General features: G+C 46.8%; 1 protein-coding gene across 1 annotated transcript in view; it reads right to left on the bottom strand.

The window, feature by feature from the left end:
- nbeab (neurobeachin b) overlaps positions 1 to 20,715 on the bottom strand; it is a 176,717-nt gene that overhangs the window by 111,958 nt on the left and 44,044 nt on the right. The window contains 7 exon segments of the mRNA XM_056610309.1: positions 1,476 to 1,622; positions 2,986 to 3,105; positions 4,114 to 4,240; positions 5,282 to 5,403; positions 6,603 to 6,704; positions 9,356 to 9,459; positions 12,963 to 13,194. Coding sequence (XP_056466284.1) covers positions 1,476 to 1,622; positions 2,986 to 3,105; positions 4,114 to 4,240; positions 5,282 to 5,403; positions 6,603 to 6,704; positions 9,356 to 9,459; positions 12,963 to 13,194 — 954 coding nt within the window.

Raw genomic sequence — 20,715 nt, 5'->3', positions numbered from 1 at the left:
CCCCCGCTTAGCGAGCCTGATGCCGCCTATCAGATTGACTTTAGACGAATTACCAACTGACTAAAAAATTATATTCATGCTCAACCTAGAACCGTTGCCAATAAAAAATGCCTTTATATATTCTTTAAATCCTTTTGGAAAAACCTGGACATTACCGGGGAAATCTCTAACCAGGGACAGGCCAACGGAGAAATGGGGACCGTCACCCAATGCATGCTGGTCTGGATACTAGCTAGCATTGGCAAACATGAGCTGGGAGTGAAATACACCATTATTAGCACCTGGACCAGGTGTGTTAGTATGTGTGTCGGTTTGTTTGTGTCCAGTGTGTGTGCTTCATTAAAGCTAAACACCCCTAGATCTGACAAGGATCTTGTTCACCCATTGGACAGGGCTCTCAGTGACTGCCTCTACACACACACACACACACACACACACACACACACACACACACACACACACACACACACACACACACACACACACACACACACACACACACACACACACACACACACACACACACACACACACACACACGCTGAAACAACACTCTAGAAGCCAGCCAGGAGGTGACCCATTATGAGAGGACTGACCGAATAAGCTGCCATCCAGGAGAGCCTTTGGCTTTCTCTTCTTCTTCTTCTTCTTCCTCTCCCCCGTTTTTCTCCCTTCTCTCCCCCTTTCTGCGTCAGTTGGTCACAGTGGGTGGGCCTTTCTCTGACGCTCTCTCTCTATCTCGCCCCTTTATCTTCTCTCTCTCCGTCTCTGTTTGCTTCTCTCTCTCTCTCTGTCTCCATCTCCCCCTCCCACTCTCCCCCTCCTTCTCTCCATCTCTCCCAGGGTCTTTGTGTGTTGTCAGAGAGATTGAGGGATTAACTCCAACATCCATTACAACCCTGTCCACACCTGACACGACATCTGTGGGGTTTTACGGACATTTATCAGTCTTCTGTCCATACTGGTGTTTCACCGGGGAATCCGAAAAAAAAACATTCATACACATTGAGCCAGCAGGAACCTTCTCCAAGAACACACACACACACACACACACACACACACACACACACACACACACAATAGGGCTCCACTGAAAACACTACATTGCCTCGCAATCAGCGTAGCCTCAACTTGCTGCTATATATGCTCCACAGAGCCTCGAGATGAAAAACAATCAACGTCTATAGCCGTCATCATCAAAGAGCGCTGCGTGGATGCAAGCGTTGGCCATGGAGAATTAAAGCTCCAAGATGTTTTTGGCTCGTACAGAGCCATCGGACGCACCACAACATAATCCATTGGCTATTACCCCTGCCAGCGGCTCGCAGCCGAATGCTCAATCTGACGGATCATCACGAGATGAGGAGCTGAGGAGTTGGTGGCTGGCTCCGTCCCATCGACCCCCCGAGAAGGGACCTGGCGAGGGGGGATACGGCCAGGGGGTCAGGGGCGAGGCTGGGCGTAGGATCGTGTACCTTATAGCTCGGGCCGAGCTGGTGGATGGCGAAGATCTGCGCGGGGTTGAGCGCGTCACTGAACGCGTAGAAGGCGGCGAGCTGGCCGCAGAACACCCGGTTAGAGTCGGCCGTCTCCGACGAGCCCAGGAAGCACTTGTCGTAGCTCTGAGGGGGAGAGAGAGAGAGAGAGAGAGAGAGAGAGAGAGAGAGAGAGAGAGAGAGAGAGAGAGAGAGAGAGGAATCCATAATGTATTTATTATGTTATTAAGGGTTATCTTGGTGTCCATTAAGCAGCAGAAAATGATGGTCCCTGAAATCCTTTGCCGGTTGAGGTCTCGCGTAATTTCAGTCTATTGAATTCCTCCAATTCCTTCAAGCTGATTTAATGTGCAAAGTCTTTCTTTACAACTTGGCTACGTGACCAATTACCAATTACGATGTTCCTTATTTATTAATTTTTTTATTATGGTCGAGGATATTATGGTAGGAGTGCTATGGGTGTCCAACCCGTTTCTGTCACCGATTGTCGAACAAGTGGGATGAGGGCGACCAACTCATTCTGAACATAGCTTTTGAATGCTTTTCTGTACAATAACACTTACATCCTGTGGCTATAGAGTTCTCTTTTGTGCTTTCTCACCTAGCAGCCAATCAAATTCCACAAGTATTTTGTGTGGATATTACTCTTTTTTATGCACCGCTACGAAGAGAGAAGGGGTAGAGGGTATAACGATTGAATGACACTGGAGCGGGCATCGGAATCAAACCTGTTTCTCCTTATATCTATTTATCAGAGAACCACAGAAAGGCACTTCTCTTTTTATTCAGCACTTTTCAACATGTCTCCAAACTCCCCCCCCCCCCCCTGAATCTTATTTCCCTTCACGTCTGTTCATCTGATTAACCTGTCAACAACCTTGTGCACCTGAGCGGCCTAGATTGATTGTAAATCTAAAATTAAGATTTTAGATTTCACTATGTGGCAGGGACACCTTTTGCCTCCAGCGGTCAGTGCCGTTAACCGTCTGTCACTCAACAGCCGCGTCATCGCTGGGAGACTTTCTTTCCAGAGTCCTCGTTTACCAGCCAATTAAAACTAAGGGGAGAGGCCTCCGTAGCAATCTGCAAATGCAAATATTGAGCTCTCTCTATTCAGGTCAGGTTATTCTGGATCCCCACTCATCTTACTTCTGCTGTCCCTCTCTCTCCCCCTCCCCAGGCGCCTCGCACTGACAAAACCATATTCAAATCTCCTTCTTTGAACCAGAAGAAGAAACAGCCCGCAACTCCCAGGAGAAATCTGTGTCCAAGTGATAAAAAACCCTTTTTTTTATGTTTCTGCCGGGTGATTTATGATGTGGTTCCTCTTTTATTTTATTCTTTCTCACAATAAGAAACCGTCCTTCTAGAACAATCCGGAAAAAGCGTCTGGCGTCGGTTGGACCCGTTGGTCGTAAAGAAACGGAAAACAGAGCCAGCGACCGTCACGGCGACTGTGACGGTGGACGGAGAGAGGACGGCCGCTTACATCACTGGTGTTGACGTGCCACGCCATGTCGCCGTAGGAGACCAGCTGCCCGTTGACGTAGCAACGGATCTCGCTGTTCCGCCAGCGGTTGTAGACGTGGACCGCGCTGATCATGTACCACTGAGGAGAAGAGAGAAGAGGATAAGATGACAGTAGAGAAAAACAAACACATGACCTCGGCTACAAGGTTATGCGTTTGTCGATTCATGATTTCAATGAGCACCATGTACTCAGATGAGAGAGACAGTGGGAGAGATATGAGAGGAGAGGGAGATATGGAGGGGACAGAGAGAGCTATACAAGTTACAGACAAGATGCTACCCAAAAAAAAAAGGGTGATAATTAGGTAATCTGTTTAGTACACAATTTCCTCCAAAAGAGACTCACAGCATCATCCGGATATCTTGCTCAACATTCGCCTATTGGTCAGAGTGCAGACATTGGGGTTCGAACCGAGAACCACCCGAGCCACTCTACTATCCTGCCAAATAGCCTTGCTACGGGTCTTAATCAACTACTAGGTAAAATGTCTTTCATATCCTCCTCCAACGTCCTGCGTCTAGTGGTTATCCTCTTTGAGCAAACCAGCCAGCCCACATCTCTGTTCTAATGATCTGTGTTCACTGCGGGTCACTCGGGATAGACGCGTCTACTAAATGATTAAATAGTAAACACAAACACCTTACCTTTCCCTAGGAGTTTGCTGCTCGGAAATATCTATTATTGAAGTACACCGATGGTGATTACCTCTCGGAGAGTCTCTCTTTATTGTCTGAGAATACCTCATGACTCTGCAGTCTCAAGCGAGCGACCTTATTAAACGATCAAGACGACGTTTAACCACAGAACTAATCAAAAAAAAGCGTTTAACAACAGGGCCTAGATGGGGCCGGAGGGACATGCCCATTCACAAGAGCAATCATTCATGGTCCGAAGGTTGCAGTACCAGCATCGTGCGTACCTTCCTGGGCTTAGAGTCATTCATGGTCAGAAGGTTGCAGTACCTTCCTGGGCTTAGACTCATTCATGGTCATGGACCTCAGTACCAGCATCGTGCTTACCTTCCTGGGCTTAGAGTCATTCATGGTCACGGACCTCAGAAGGTATCAGTACCAGCACCATGCTTACCTTCCGGGGCTGAAAGTCGTACTTGACACAGTGTTGGAACCCCTTCCCTTTAGACTTGAGCGACGTGACGATCAGACAGTTGCCCACAAAGTGCGCCGAGTAGCCCACCCCCTTGTTGGTGCGGAAGCTGCGGACAGAGACGGGTGGATGTCGGGTTACGCGATGAAGAGTGACAGCGCCTTTGGATCAACTTGTCAAGAGGCGGCGGTTCTCTATTCATCAAAGTTACGCGGCTTGAGTTCGTTTTTTTTGTTGTGCGTCAGTATGATTGATACACGCTTACATATAAATCGACTGTCACTTTGTTTTGCTTCCTGGGTGTGGACGTGATGTACAAGGACGTGATGAGAGACCCGGACAAGACAGACAGACAGACAGACAGACAGACAGAGAGACAGACAGAAAGATATAGAGTGAGATCGAGGGAGAGAGAGAGAGAGAGAGACATCCATAGACAGAGAGAGAGAGAGAGAGAGAGAGAGAGAGAGAGAGAGAGAGAGAGAGAGAGAGACATCCATAGACAGAGAGAGAGAGAGAGAGAGAGAGAGAGAGAGAGAGAGAGAGAGAGAGAGAGAGAGAGAGAGAGAGAGAGAGAGAGAGAGAGAGAGAGAGATAGAGAGAGAGAGAGAGAGAGAGAGAGAGAGAGAGAGAGAGAGAGAGACATCCATAGACAGAGAGAGATAGAGATAGAGATAGAGAGAGAGAGAGAGAGAGAGAGAGAGAGAGAGAGAGACACATCCATAGACAGAGAGAGGGAGATGGCAATTGAGGAGAAGGACAGAGGACAGAGAAGAGGGGCTGAAGTCTGAGAGAAAGAGACAGCTAGAGAGAGAGAGACTTGAAAGACAGAGAAATGGGGGAGATGGTGAAGGAGGCAGAGAGGGACTAGCAAAATTCTCTCTCTTTGAAAATTTCCTGTTCTTCTAACAGGCCCTGGCACTGGGCCACATCTCGTCGACGTTTGGCAGGACTCAAACTGGATTAGCCTGCTACATCAGGGACGCTTCTAGGGCCTGTCACCACGACAACTGGGCGACGCTGGTCCAGGAACTCGAAAAAAACAACCTCATAGGTACATTTGTAATGCAAACTCAAAACACCGGGGGGAGGAAGAAGAGGATGGGAGGAAGAGGATGGGAGGAGCAGGGGGAGCAGGGCTATGACCCACCAGTAGAGGTACGGCTTGTCGCCGTCGCTGCTGAGGCCGCCGAGCGGATCCATTCTGAACCAGGTGCTGAGGGTGAAGCCGCCCTGATACGGCCACCTGGCGATAGGAGGCAGCGCTATGGCCTGGAGGAAGACAGGATTACATGATCACAGTAAGCCTTGTTGTGTTTGAGCCCTAGCATGCTGGGACTGTTTAGTTTGTAGCTGTTATCCTGCCCCAAGCCCTTTTGGGGTTAACCCTTTGCCTGAAATGACATTCCCAAAGTAAATCAAGATTAGCTCTATATATCCGACAGGTTATTTGTTTTTTCGTTTAATGAAGGTGAGTTTAGCAAGTGTGGTACCAGGCGAAAACATCCTCATTAGCACACGGCTGGAAACAATTACCATTCACAATGTTAGGAGAAAACACCAAGTTAACGGTAATTTAATGTTGTTCTATATTTAAACAAAAGGCAAATCTCTACGAAAAATTCATTAGCTGACTTTTCCGAGAAACTCTTATTTAATCATCAGACATTTGTAACCCTAACAGCCATTGTTCAATGATTTTCAGACATTTACATAGTACTTTCTGTTAAATGATTTCAAAACTCTCCAAAGTTTCCAACATATTATAATGTCATGGACAATGACAACCGCTGTCTCTATTAAAAAGTTGGATTAAAAATCGAATTAAAAATGTACAGCTTCCTTAAGTTTTCTTCCTTCAAAAGGTTTCTTTCGCAGAGAACAACCTCCGCAGAGAGAAAACGACTTTGTGCGGTAAGACTCAAATTGAATTCCTCGCTGCCACTACAAGACGAAAGAGAATGAAATGAGCTGCCAAGGAAAGTCGTTTCCCCACCAAAGTATTTCTGCGATAGAAAATGACACTGCAGTCTTCACTTAACATAAAACACATAACTTTTAAACTGTGGAAGCAGATCATGACCTTTTGTGACGGCATTACTTATATAATAATTTTTTCATCCTTGGGTCCTTGTGATAAAGAAAGTCTGTAATTTGTATCCAGAACAGACAATTCCAGTGTGCAATTTCCGGCCCTGTGTTAAATTAACTGGAATTCACTTCGACACGTAGCTAATGGATCGAACATGATTTAAGTAAGAGTTCTAGGAAAGAGGGGGGAGAAGTTATCTCCATGGAAACGGCTCACGACAACTTTGCAATATTATTTTCGTAAGCTAGCGCACATCGTTCAGAAAGAGTTTCATAACGAGCGGCAGCATTGTGCATGAACAGTGCCAAGCACTGCGCCATTACACCATAAGTGGAACGTGGAAGTGAGTCCTCAAGAGCACCTAAGCTCAGTGACTCACGGCAGCTCTGTGTCCTGGGAAGCTGAAGAAGGTGTCCGGGCCGACCGTCTGGGGCTCCGTGCTGAGGCTCAACACCGACAGCAGCTTCACCGCATGCCTGGGCTATAACACACACACACACACACACAGGTTATAACACACACACTCTGAGATTAACAAACACACACACACACACACACACACACACACACACACACAGGTTATAACACACACTCTGAGATTAAAAAACACACACACAGGTTATAACACACTCTGAGATTAAAAAACACACACACACAGGTTATAACACACACTCTGAGATTAAAACACACACACACACACACACACACAGGTTATAACACACACTCTGATTAACAAACAAACACACACACACACACAGGTTATAACACACACTCTGATTAACAAACACACACACACACACACACACACAGGTTATAACACACACTGAGATTAAAAAACACACACAAACACACAGGTTATAACACACACTCTGAGATTAAAAAACACACACACACAGGTTATAACACACACTCTGAGATTAAAAACACACCCACACACAGGTTATAAAACACACTTTGAGATTAAAACACACACACACACACAGGTTATAACACACATTCTGAGATTAAAAAACACACACACACAGGTTATAACACACACTCTGAGATTGAAAAACACACACACACACACAGGTTATAACACACACTCTGAGATTAAAAAACACACACACACACACACACGCACACACAGGTTATAACACATTCTGAGATTAAAAAACACACACACACACACACACACACACACAAAGGTTATACATCACACTCAGAGACTAGAACAGGAGAACATACACAAGAGGTAAACACTTTAGAATATAATGTGAGCAATGGAATATATCTTGCTGTGAAGGTGTAGGGCGACAGAGAGAGAGACAAAGAGAGAGACAGAGAGAGAGCGTAAGCGAGAGAGAGCAAGTCATGCAGTGGATAAGAGAAAGCGGGAGATAGAAATGTATAGACAGGATGAGTGATGAAGTGAGTTCAAAGTGCTGGAAAAACAGAAGGAAGGAGCGAGATATAGTACTGGCTGTGATCTTCTACACTGACACCTCATGGGAACACGTATGGAGAGATCCCATCAAAATCTAACACATTCCCATCTGTTCACATCTGTGATACACCGTTCTGTTTATCATCCGTTGTCATGGTGAAGTAAGAAAGGGACAGCAGGAAGGCAACAACAACAGGGATGTACAGGGGGTTTGTTAATGAGTGGTTTGGCAGATTGGCAGGTGGTATCGCAAATCATAGTTTAGACTAATAACTAAAGTCTGATGGCAGAAAAGCTCAAACCTCTGGAAACGCTTTTCTTCCACTTTCTGTCGCTACAAATTTGTCTTGATCAATCTAGGCGCCGGAGGCTGGGAATCAACGAGCGTGTTATTGGTGGACACAAACTCTGCATTCAACTGCGAAGAACTGCTGCAAACGATTATCATCAACGCTGTGAAGTAATCCACTTATTAAAAGACCCCGTTCCGAGGACATCCCTGCTCTGGGATGGAACAGGACACGAAGCGTAACTCTGTTCCTGGCCCGGGCTCGGGGCCGTCTCCCTCCAGACGTCCTGCTATAACACAGCAGTCCTGCTATAACACAGCAGCCCTGCTATAACACAGCAGTCCTGCTATAACACAGCAGTCCTGCTATAACACAGCAGTCCTGCTATAACACAGCAGTCCTGCTATAACACAGCAGTCCTGCTATAACACAGTCCTGCTATAAAACAGCAGTTCTGCTATAACACAGTCCTGCTATAACACAGTCCTGCTATAACACAGTCCTGCTATAACACAGTCCTGCTATAACACAACAGTCCTGCTATAACACAACAGTCCTGCTATAACACAACAGTCCTGCTATAACACAGTCCTGCTATAACACAGTCCTGCTATAACACAGTCCTGCTATAACACAGTCCTGCTATAACAGTCCTGCTATAACACAGTCCTGCTATAACACAGTCCTGCTATAACACAGTCCTGCTATAACACAGTCCTGCTATAACACAGCAGTCCTGCTATAACACAGCAGTCCTGCTATAACACAGTCCTGCTACAACACAGTCCTGCTATAACACAGTCCTGCTATAACACAGTCCTGCTATAACACAGTCCTGCTATAACACAGTCCTGCTATAACACAACAGTCCTGCTATAACACAACAGTCCTGCTATAACACAGTCCTGCTATAACACAACAGTCCTGCTATAACACAACAATCCTGCTATAACACAACAGTCCTGCTATAACACAGTCCTGCTACAACACAGTCCTGCTATAACACAACAGTCCTGCTATAACACAACAGTCCTGCTATAACACAACAGTCCTGCTATAACACAGTCCTGCTACAACACAGTCCTGCTATAACACAGTCCTGCTATAACACAGTCCTGCTATAACACAGTCCTGCTATAACACAGTCCTGCTATAACACAACAGTCCTGCTATAACACAGTCCTGCTATAACACAACAGTCCTGCTATAACACAACAGTCCTGCTATAACACAACAGTCCTGCTATAACACAGTCCTGCTATAACACAGTCCTGCTATAACACAGCAGGACGTCTGGAGCCGGGATTCGTCGGGGGGCCGTTCTTGTGAGCGGTGGATGCGTGGGTGGTGCGGCTGGGGGGTCGGGGGTCGGGGGGTTGGGGGGGGGGGGTTGTGGGGTTCCCGGGGGACACTCACCCAGATGCCCCCCTGCTCCCCGCGGAGCAGCGTGAGCAGCAGCTTCAGCTCCCCCACCGCGATGCTGTAGTGGGCCAGCACACACAGTAGCTCCACCAGCAGCTCTACACACACAGGGAGGACAGACGCACACACACACACACACACACACACACACACACACACACACACACACACACACACACACACACACACACACACACACACACACACACACACACACACACACACACACACAGGGAGGACAGACACACACACACACACACACACAAACAGGGAGGACAGACACACACACACACACACACACAGAGGACACATACACACACACACACACACACACACACACAGAGGACACACACACACACACACACAGAGGACACACACACACACACACACACACAGAGGACACACACACACACAGACACACACACACACAGACACACAGGGAGGACAGACACACACACACACACACACACACACACACACACACACACACACGCACACAGAACACACATATACATAGAGAACACACAGCACACACACACAGAGGAAACACACACACACAGACACATACACACATACATAGAGAGCACACACATAGCGCAAACACACAATATAGACACAAAAACATAGAGAAGACACACACACACACACACACACACAGATCAAAGACACACAAACCCAGAGAATACATACACAATCAAACACACATATATAGGGAACACACGCAGAGATCATAGACAAACAAGACACACACACATACACACAGACACGCACACACAGAGATCAAAGACACACAAACCCAGAGAATACATACACAATCAAACACACATTTATAGGGAACACATGCAGAGATCATTGACAAACAAGACACACACACACACACACACACACACACACACACACACACACACACACACACACACACACACACACACACACACACACACACACACACACACAGTGAGTTAGTAAAGTGAAAAGCCTATAGTATGTCTTGTCAAGTTTTATTCCTCTGATAAAGGGGGGATCCTCGTGCTCCCCCTTAGCGGCTCCAGGGCCCCCCGTCTGCCTCACCCTGCCGGTAATGAACTGTCACTCTGCGCACCTCACCACTCTAAATCCTATTATACTTATCATCACCCATACCCTCCGCGCCGCGACCAGACACACAGAAGCCCACCGGTGCATCACAGAGCAAAGAGGTGGAACATTTGCGGGGAGAGAAATACATTCGGAAAAACATGCTTTTGATTCACGGTCACGAATGAATGTTAAAAAGAACCAGAGTCGCTGATGGTAGGAGTACTCTCATTACAGTACTCCTGCGTACTGTATGACACAGAAAACAAGCACTGTGGCTTTGGCTGAAAGATTACTAAGCAAAGTAGGAACAGTGTTAGTAAATATTCAGAATTATTAGGAGTAATACAGAGTAGAATAACTGTCACTCTAATACATTATTAGCAAATCAATTCACTAAACATTGAATAAATGAAGCTGGACCTTGACAGGACTACTTCAATTAACTGTAATGCCTTTCAAAGTAGCAGGTGGCCCACAATACCGGCTGTGGTTAATTTCTCATCGTGTGTGTTTACTAAAATTAATCTGTAGCTGTGATTGTCTGTCAACATTGATCCATTGTCCAGACCTACCACGGAAGAACCATCGACACAGCAGAAATACAGTGTAACCCAACCATCAAACATCCTGAATCAATTACATCATTTACATTTTTATTCAGTATTCGATTGGTCGGGGAGAGCTAAGGAAACTGGGATCAAAGTGTTTCCTTTTCTCATTTGTGAAATAAAAGTTGCAGGATGTCAAGGTGCGTCCCTGTGTGAATACGCTTCTGGTTTTAAATTACTTTTTTTAATCCAAATGGGGAATAAACCAAACCATTTTCATCAAAGCAGAGCACAAAATTACCTCCTCCTGACTGTACTTACTCTAATTGACATGGATCATAATGGATTCAATTACTTCATCCATTATGGTAAATATTCCCTGACGGGATAAACAACAAATAAGAAAATGAAAGCAAGAAAGAAAGATATACAGGAAGAGAGAGAGTAAAATTACCAAAATAATGAACAAAATAAGAAATAAAGGAACATCAAGAAAGAATGAAAGAAATATAATTGAATCCATTTTCCATCCATCCACATCCATGTTAGAATATCGGTGGTTTTCACATTGGAAATAATCCACGATTCTAGAGAACTTTTTGGCGAACTAGATATTAAACCATTTAGTATAAAATACTTTCAAAAACAAACTATATTTCTCTGCTTGATTAAAAGGTATTTTATAGCAAAATGTTGAGATTTATAAAGAGAGAGAGGGAGAAAGGATGGAATAGAGCCAGATTTTGACAATATACAACCAAAAAGAAAGCTTACTCTGGGTCAATTTATGCTTTTGTTATATCTTTAAAAGAGAATGGAAGGCAAAATGCTAATTTTAATAGATGAATCTCCATTTACCAGCCTTCATTATGAAGCAGAGATAAAGTAATACGATTTATGCTTTATTGTTTCTCATCTTCAGTAGTTCTGAAAGTTACGCTTTGAAACCTACATCGATATTGATGTTAAATTTGGAATCTACTGAAGTTCCCTCAAGTGGAATTATTCCAGTTAAGTTCAAAGCCTCGTAAAAGTTTCCCAACACAGTATGATACTTCCGCTCTAAATTACCTCCCTCTCTGTTTAATCTGTTCAGTAAAGTTTTTTTCCCAAAGCGGTATGTCTGCTCTAAACTTCCGATCTCTCCATTTAATCAGTGTAGTAGTAGCTGAACTGGTTGAACTCAGTGCCATCCGATACTTTCAGCTTTAAAAAGGCACCTAGTTTACCACCAGGTGTTAATGTTGGGTCAGAATCTACCCTTGAGTGTCATCACAAATCGATGTGTCCACCCAGATGGACGATGGATGGATCTATCCTTTGTACATCTCTCTAGACACGCCCACTTCCCATTTGCGCCGTCACTAATGGGTTGAGATGGAAATGGCTTGTAATGGAAAACCAGTGTGAGTCATTCTGCAGCCGAGGTCAGGTAAATAGTTTGGCTCACTCATTCTATCACCCAAACCTTCTTCTACTGTTGACAATATTCACGTGTTCGTTATAAGTACAGTTCTACCACTCTGAATGAATACGTAGGGCTATGCGATTAATATAATTTTGATTGCGATTTAGATTTTTGCGTCAAAGGAACACCTAACTAATATAATCTTGTTTAAATTATTCATTTTTATGTTTTGTATAAAGAACAGCTGGATACATATTTTAACATTATTTTCTATTTGAACATTTTCTTCTTGACCATTTTGTATCGTTTTTAAGGCAAAAGTCCTCAGTTACAAAGTGTTTTTTGGAGAGAAACGGAATAAATGCATCAGGTTTTCAAACTCAAAAATATTTTTTTGAAAAATCATGATTTGAATATCGACCAAAATAAACGTGATTGTGACTTTTTTTTCCCACGATTCAGCAGCCCTATGTGCATGTAGACCTATTTCCGGACCCATTTCTCGTTTACGTTCAGACTGGGCCATGAACTCATCTGGGACCGATAATCCAACGGCGCTCCGTACCTGCGATGACGTCGTCGGCGCCGCCCACCACGAGCAGCAGGTGCCTGACGAGGCCCACCTGGGTGCAGGTGTGCATGTTGCGCAGGCTCCGGCGCAGCATGGCGGTGAAGGTGGCCCACACCTGGGCCTGGGTGGGGGCGGGGCAGCGCCGGAGCAGGTCCAGCATGCACAGCACGCCGTCGGCCTCCTGGATCAGGTGGTTGGTCTCCAGGTCAAACTCACCCCCCACCAACTAGGGGGGGGAGACGTGAGGGAGAGCGGTCGGGAGGCAGAGAGAGAGAGAGAGTCGGAGAGGGAGAAAAGGGCGCATGGGGACGGAAAGGATGGTTGGGAGAGAAGGATCAATGAGGAGAGGAAGAGGAAGGGAGAGGGTGAGAGAAGGATCAACGGAGTGAGGAGGGAGGGTGAGGGAGGGTGAGGGAAGGATCAACGGAGTGAGGAGGAGGGAGGGTGAGGGAGGGTGAGGGAGGGTGAGGGAGGGTGAGAGAAGGATCAACGGAGTGAGGAGGAGGGTGAGGGAGGGTGAGAGAAGGATCAACGGAGTGAGGAGGAGGGAGGGTGAGGGAGGGTGAGAGAAGGATCAACGGAGTGAGGAGGAGGGAGAGGGAGGGAGGGTGAGGGAGGGTGAGAGAAGGATCAACGGAGTGAGGAGGGAGGGTGAGGGAGGGTGAGAGAAGGATCAACGGAGTGAGGAGGGAGGGTGAGGGAGGGGGAGAGAAGGATCAACGGAGTGAGGAGGGAGGGTGAGGGAGGGTGAGAGAAGGATCAACGGAGTGAGGAGGAGGGAGGGTGAGGGAGGGTGAGAGAAGGATCAACGGAGTGAGGAGGAGGGAGGGTGAGGGAGGGTGAGAGAAGGATCAACGGAGTGAGGAGGGAGGGTGAGGGAGGGTGAGGGAGGGTGAGGGAGGGTGAGGGAGGGTGAGAGAAGGATCAACGGAGTGAGGAGGGAGGGTGAGGGAGGGTGAGAGAAGGATCAACGGAGTGAGGAGGAGGGAGGGTGAGGGAGGGTGAGAGAAGGATCAACGGAGTGAGGAGGGAGGGTGAGGGAGGGTGAGAGAAGGATCAACGGAGTGAGGAGGAGGGAGGGTGAGGGAGGGTGAGAGAAGGATCAACGGAGTGAGGAGAGAGGGAGGGAGAGGGAGGGTGAGGGTGAGAGAAGGATCAACGGAGTGAGGAGGGAGGGTGAGGGAGGGTGAGGGAGGGTGAGAGAAGGATCAATGGAGTGAGGAGGGGGGAGGGTGAGGGTGAGAGAAGGATCAACGGAGTGAGGAGGGAGGGTGAGGGTGAGGGAAGGATCAATGAGAGAAAAGAGAGAGAGAGAGTGAGAGAAAGAGAGAAAGAGACAGAGAATTAGAGAGAGAAAACCAGCTGAAAACTTCAGATTAGATCAAAAGCACCCCGCTTAAACTGAAAGCTGTGTTAGATATCTCAGACGGGTTGCGAGGGGTGGGCGGGGCCAAGGAAGGAACCGACCTTTCGTCGCACCACTACGACCACCACCTCTTCGTACTCATCATGAACCACCGCTGCCATGGTGAGTGCAGGAAGCAACAAGCCACCATCTGCTTCTCAGAGCTCAACAGGCATGAAATTGCTCCTCTCTCTTAAAACGTCTACCGTGGTGCGGGAGGGTGGGGGTGGGGGCTGGTCGAGGCGTGGGGGGGGGCAACACGGGGGCCCACAGAACATTAGAGTGACTGATGGGCTGTGACGAGGAGGATGAGGAGGGCTACGCGTTAATGGCGTGGATTTAATTCAAACTTTCCGCTACGAAGACGAGCGGGCGGCTGAGAGGGTGTAGTAGAAACGAGCTGAGAATAAGCCGAATACGTTTAATTTGATTAAGTGTGCATTTCGTTCAATCTTTGTTTAACCAAGCGAGTCCCATATTAATGAAGGATCTCTTTTTTTTCTTCGAGGAAAACCCAACCGAGACTTTCACAGAATAGTATACTTGACGCCATTGCTTCACACATGAAACCGGGTTTCAACTTTTTTTTTTTACCTAAAGTACCTGCAATGTCACTCACACAGAGACTTCCATGGGCAGCTGACACGGTTAAAACTGAACCAATGGTCTCCACTTACATTATTTGCATATGTCGTCATGCATTTTGTTGTGCGACGTATGTGGACAGAGATTATGATGATGATGATGATGATGATGATGAATATGATGATGATGACGATGATGAAGAGGGAGTGTGGTTTGGCAATGATTGAGGCGGAGTGGCGTGTGACAGTCAGAATCGGATAATAATTTCCTAACCATGACGAGAACGAGTCGCAGTCGCTGGGTCTAAAGATAGTCGCCGTGACAACGGAGATGCTAACTGGAACGATTAGAGAGACTTATTTATTTTCACACTGTCATTAACAGTGACACACGGAATCAAGCACACACACACACACACAAAGACACACACACACAATCCGCTTCACCCATCAGGTCTCGATATTCTCGGTTTACCTACCCTTTAATGTTTAATTTAATGAAATGCTTAAATGCCACTATGATTTTATGTAGATCCTTATGGAAATACCATATTAAATAGAAATCCTCCTATTCAGCCAATGAGACGGAGGTTGTACCACAGAATCCATTAACCTCCACGCGTAGAAAGATCACACGGTTTTTATATCAGCATCGTCTGATTGATTCTAGATGTCCCTGCAGGGCTCGTCTGGCACTGCAGATTCAGTGACGACCTATAGGCGGTTCCCGGCCCAATTGGGTCTCCACGATTCTCAAGTTTCATCGATGACCTCTCAGAGATACAAAGCCTAAGAGAAAATGAAGAAATGAAACGCTTGCCTGTAACCATGACAACCGATCAAAGGGTCCAGGCCACTATGAATAGCACACTCCTCCCACATCACCACCTTAATCACCACCTGCGACCAGCACCAACATCCTCACCTACACCTACACCACCACCCTCCGACGGCAGCCACAGCTGGGTAATTGCCGGTATGGATTAACACAATAAAACTTTGGGATAATCGCTAGTGCTTCACACAAACATACTTTATATATCCGTGCTGATTAGCCATTACATGCACAGTATATCAAAATCCCCCCCAGTAAAGTGGCTTCACAAGTGGGGGTGTCCACTCTCCACACAGAAGAATGATGGATAAATCAAACTACCGTACTCCTACTGCCAGCTATTTGAAGTGTAATTTACTTTTCAGTGCTTCTGTACCCACTGGGGGTCCACCATTTAATAAAACCGTACACACTCACATTGTCCTGAGACGCTTCGGGTGACAATGTGCATCGCGTGTCTTTCCATCAATAAGGTACGATTGGGTAATGGCTTCTCATACAGAGACGCGTTGCTGTAGGCGTAGGACCTCCTTTTCCAGATAACAGAAATGCGGCGTGGAACTTAGAAGATGTTTATTCAGAATCCTTCAAGCGGTTTAGTGATTACTCCCAGGAGGACACGACCGGGAGGGAAACACAAGCGACTGTGATCCTGCGGTGTTCCCGTCTTACACACCCCGCGTGATTTACTGCGGGAGTAGGAGAAAGTCATCACAGAACACGGAGCACCTAGCCTTCTGGAAACTTTTTGTCGCCGCAACAAATAAACCAAGATAAAGCGGCAGGGTTGGACTAGTATGCCGTAAGCATTGCAGACATGCACAATTTTTGGTTGAATATAACCCAGGGATTAAATAAAAAAAAGGTTCCAGAGAGTTTACGCTGTGGGAATACTAGCCTATCATCCCTGCTAACCGCTCTCCAATAGCTCCTCCCTGCTAGCCCCTCCCTGCTAGCCCCTCCCTGCTAGCCCCACCCTGCTAGCCCCTCCCTGCTAGCCCCTCCCTGCTAGCCCCTCCCTGCTAGCCCCACCCTGCAAGCCCACCCTACTAGCCCCACCCTGCTAGCCCCACCCTGCTAGCTCCTCCCTGCTAGCCCCTCCCTGCTAGCCCCACCCTGCTAGCCCCTCCCTGATAGCCCCTCTGTGCTAGCTCCTCCCTGCTAGCCCCTCCCTGCTAGCCCCTCTGTGCTAGCTCCTCCCTGCTAGCCGCTCTGTGCTAGCCCCTCCCTGCTAGCCCCACCCTGCTAGCCCCATCCTGCTAGCTCTAAACTGCTAGCTCCTACCTGCTAGCTCCTCTCGGCTAGCTCCTCTCCGCTAGCTCTAGAGAGAGACCAGTCTCATGCTAGGGATTCTTATCCTACGCAAGAGGGAGCTTCCTCCATCTTCAGGATGAAGAAACCGCCTAGCTTCCACTTTTTTTTTTTTTTATGTCCTATTTCTTTCTTAGCGAAAGAGCTGGAAGGGAAGAAGGAAGGGTTTTCCCCTTCACTGTGCTTTCGACATTGATAATATAGAATAGGTAATTAGTTATAGATACAAACCATATTCTCCAGCTGTTCAAAGCCACAAAGCCCAGATTCACCTCTAAACACAAACACAGGACTCCCGAGTATCGTAGCATCTAGTTGACAATGCATTGACCTGTAGGGGGCTAGCCCTCCATCAGGCTAGTGCTGTGCTCTAGCGGGCTATTGCTCTAATGGACTAGCGCTAGCTCCGGTCTAGCTCGAGGTCGGCCTGCTCATCATTACTTTATAAAACATCTAAAGGTCACAGCAGTAAAAAAAGGTCAAGCCAACAGGAGCGAGCGAGGGTGGGCGAACGAGACTAACAACAGCTCTGATTCGCATGTCAGTCCCATCACATTGATTAATGGCCTCAACGTTAACGTTAAACCCGGCTAATGGCTACGCTCTGATCCCAGCATGCTAATAAGCTTAGTGTCTGATCTCCGGCATGACAGCTCTGTTTGGCGGTAGCGTGCTGCGCTGTCGTATGCTATAATGGGCGGTAATTGGGAGTGGTTTTTATTTTACCTATCACAGAACTTTGACCTCCTTTAAAGATTTGCTGCTACGAGAGAGAGAGAGAGAGAGAGAGAGAGAGAGAGAGAGAGAGAGAGAGAGAGAGAGAGAGAGAGAGAGAGAGAGAGAGAGAGAGAGAGAGAGAGAGAGAGAGAGAGAGAGAGAGAGAGAGAGAGAGAGGCTGAAGTCTGAGAGAAAGAGACAGCTAGAGAGCGAGAGCGAGAGAATGCCAGCACCTTCAGATTTGACCTCTCAAGGCCAAGTGACACTGTGCACACTTCATAGAGCTACATTATAAGCATCCAGTACAGCATGTACCCTATAGAGAGGTTATTGACACTGCAAACATTGCATCGGATGCATGATTGGACATATGTATGTGTAGAACGCCTCATCACATCATGTATTTCCAGAGGTTTGCCACAGCTTGGCTATAAAATGTAGAGGAGACACAAAAGTCTTAAATTAGCTGATTTGTAACCAATGTGCAGTACTAAATCATAAAATGACCATTGATATGTCCTCAGTGATTTAGGAAACATGCCACAGCGAAATACCGGCTTCCCTGATAACGATGCTACGTCCAGAATGTTCTGCTTTGAAATATCTGTTCCGGGTGAGCTAGGAAGTAGCTGGTTTATACCTTCAAAGAAATCTGCCCTCCTTTAAAAGATGCATTTTACTGCTACACACATTTTCATTTATATGACGCACGCACGCACGCACGCACGCACGCACACGCACACACACACACACACACACACACACACACACACACACACACAGGGAGGGAAGGAGGGAGCGAGACAGACAGAGACAGAGAGAGACAGAGGCATGCATTCTAAAGAGAAGAGAAATAGGTAACAAGTAGTGGGCTACACGGAGAGAAGAGTGAAGAAGAACTGCAGTGAGGCAGAAAAAGAGAGAGAAATTGAGTGGGAGAGCGGCATAGAGAGGTATAAAGTGATGCTCCAAGGAACAGAACAAACGTTCACCTTAACGGCCACATCCACACACACTCTCTTGCCTCAAAGGACAGGCAGGGCGATACAATCTGGGAAAGAGGGAGAACAAACATAAGGAGGAACCAAATCATGAACATAAGGAAAAATGAATGAGAAAATGCTGGGCTGGGCTGAACATCTGTAAATAAATTATTTTGTGTGTTATTTTGTGTAACTGCGTAATGGAGTCTGTCAGCTTGGTAGAGAGTTCCCACAAACAATCTTTCAACCTTGCACTGACCTTAAAGAAGAAGAGAAAACGTGCTGGGATATCACTTTCCCAGTTCTAAACTCAAACCACTGCTGCTCTTTTCACCCCACAACAACAGGAAGTGTTGAGGTGCAAAGGCTGGTGTGAGGTGTGTTTCCTTACTGAAGCTGTCAGAAGTGTGAAGTCATCTCTAAAATCTTTTGGCAGTTGGTTCAATGATTAATAAATAAATATAGAGACAGCTTTCAGATGCTGGTTAGATGTTGATGGGATTGTTTGTCCTCAGAAATTATAGTACTATTATTACATTCCACAACTTTGAAAAAAAAATCTTAAAATCATAAAGTTAGTTTCAAAATTGTATTTAAAAAGAAAAGTGTGTGTTTGTGCCTGTGTGCTTGTGTGCACGTGCGTGCCTGCGTGCGTGCGTAGGCGTGTGTGTAGCTGCTGATTTGATGCCCGCGTTCGAGAGAGCGTTAGGCTTCATGGACACTTATAGTTGAACACAACAGTGTTTATGTGTGGATGTGTAGAGCTCTGTCAGGGGCATCAGCCAATTTTGGACATCCACGTCCAAGAGAGAGATAATCTTCCCACATGGTGTGTGGGATACACAACGGTGCGAAAAAAATATCACAAAGTTAGTCACATAGGGTTCGAATTCAAGCTGAAAAGGGGGGGTTCACATACACTTTAAAAAGGCATAATCTCTAGAGCTGTTTGTCCTTTCTATGCTACTGTAGCCCATTATGAGCTGCCGGGCAGATGACCTGCTCCTCATGTCGATACCAAGGACTCATCCTCAGGTAACAAAAGACAACAAGTCTTATTTGCATGGATCATACGCTGAATAAAACATACTTGTGAATATAATATCACATTTCTGCAAAGTCTGTTTAGTCTGTAACAAAATGTATTCAGAGATTGTTATACATTATGTTGTGTTCCATAAGCCAAGGTGAAACAGAGGTATTGTGTTGACTGCAGAGCGTAGGGAGGTATCTAAGTAAAAAAAAAAATTGACTCTTGTGCATCTCAATATCACTAAGCAGACTGTTAGTTGGAGATTAGCTGGAGACCAGCTCCTTATTAAAACCCAATCAAGGCAAATTTGTATTCTAAATAAAGACGTAGAAAGTGTGTGTGTGTGTGTGTGTGTGTGTGTGTGTGTGTGTGTGTGTTTGCGTCTGTGTGTGTTTGCGTCTGTGTGTGTTTGTGTGTGTGTGTGTGTGTGTGTGTGTGTGTGTGTGTGTGTGCGTCTGTGTGTGTATGTGTGTGTGTGTTTGCGTGTGTGTGTGTTTGCGCGTGTGTGCGCGTGCGTGCGTGCGTGTGTGTGTGTGTGTTTGCGTGTGTGTTTGCGTGTGTGTGTGTGTGTGTGTGTGTGTGTGTGTGTGTGTGTGTGTGTGTGTGTGTGTGTGTGTGTGTGTGTTTGCGTCTGTGTGCGTGTGCGTGTGTGGCCAACAGATGGACGAACAGAACGAGTAGATTGCCTGGTTAATGGAGGGGAGGGGGAGGTGGGGGAGGGGAGGGGGAGGTGGGGGAGGGGTGGGGGAGGTGGGGGAGGGGAGGGGGAGGTGGGGGAGGGGGAGGTGGGGGAGGGGAGGGGAGGTGGGGGAGGGGGAGGTGGGGGAGGGGAGGGGGAGGTGGGGGAGATGGGGGAGGGGTGGGGGAGGTGGGGGAGGG

Source organism: Gadus chalcogrammus, chromosome 16 (genome assembly GCF_026213295.1).
Source record: "Gadus chalcogrammus isolate NIFS_2021 chromosome 16, NIFS_Gcha_1.0, whole genome shotgun sequence".
NCBI classification, from domain to species: Eukaryota; Metazoa; Chordata; class Actinopteri; order Gadiformes; family Gadidae; genus Gadus; species Gadus chalcogrammus.
This window is presented reverse-complemented; position numbering and strand designations above follow the sequence as displayed.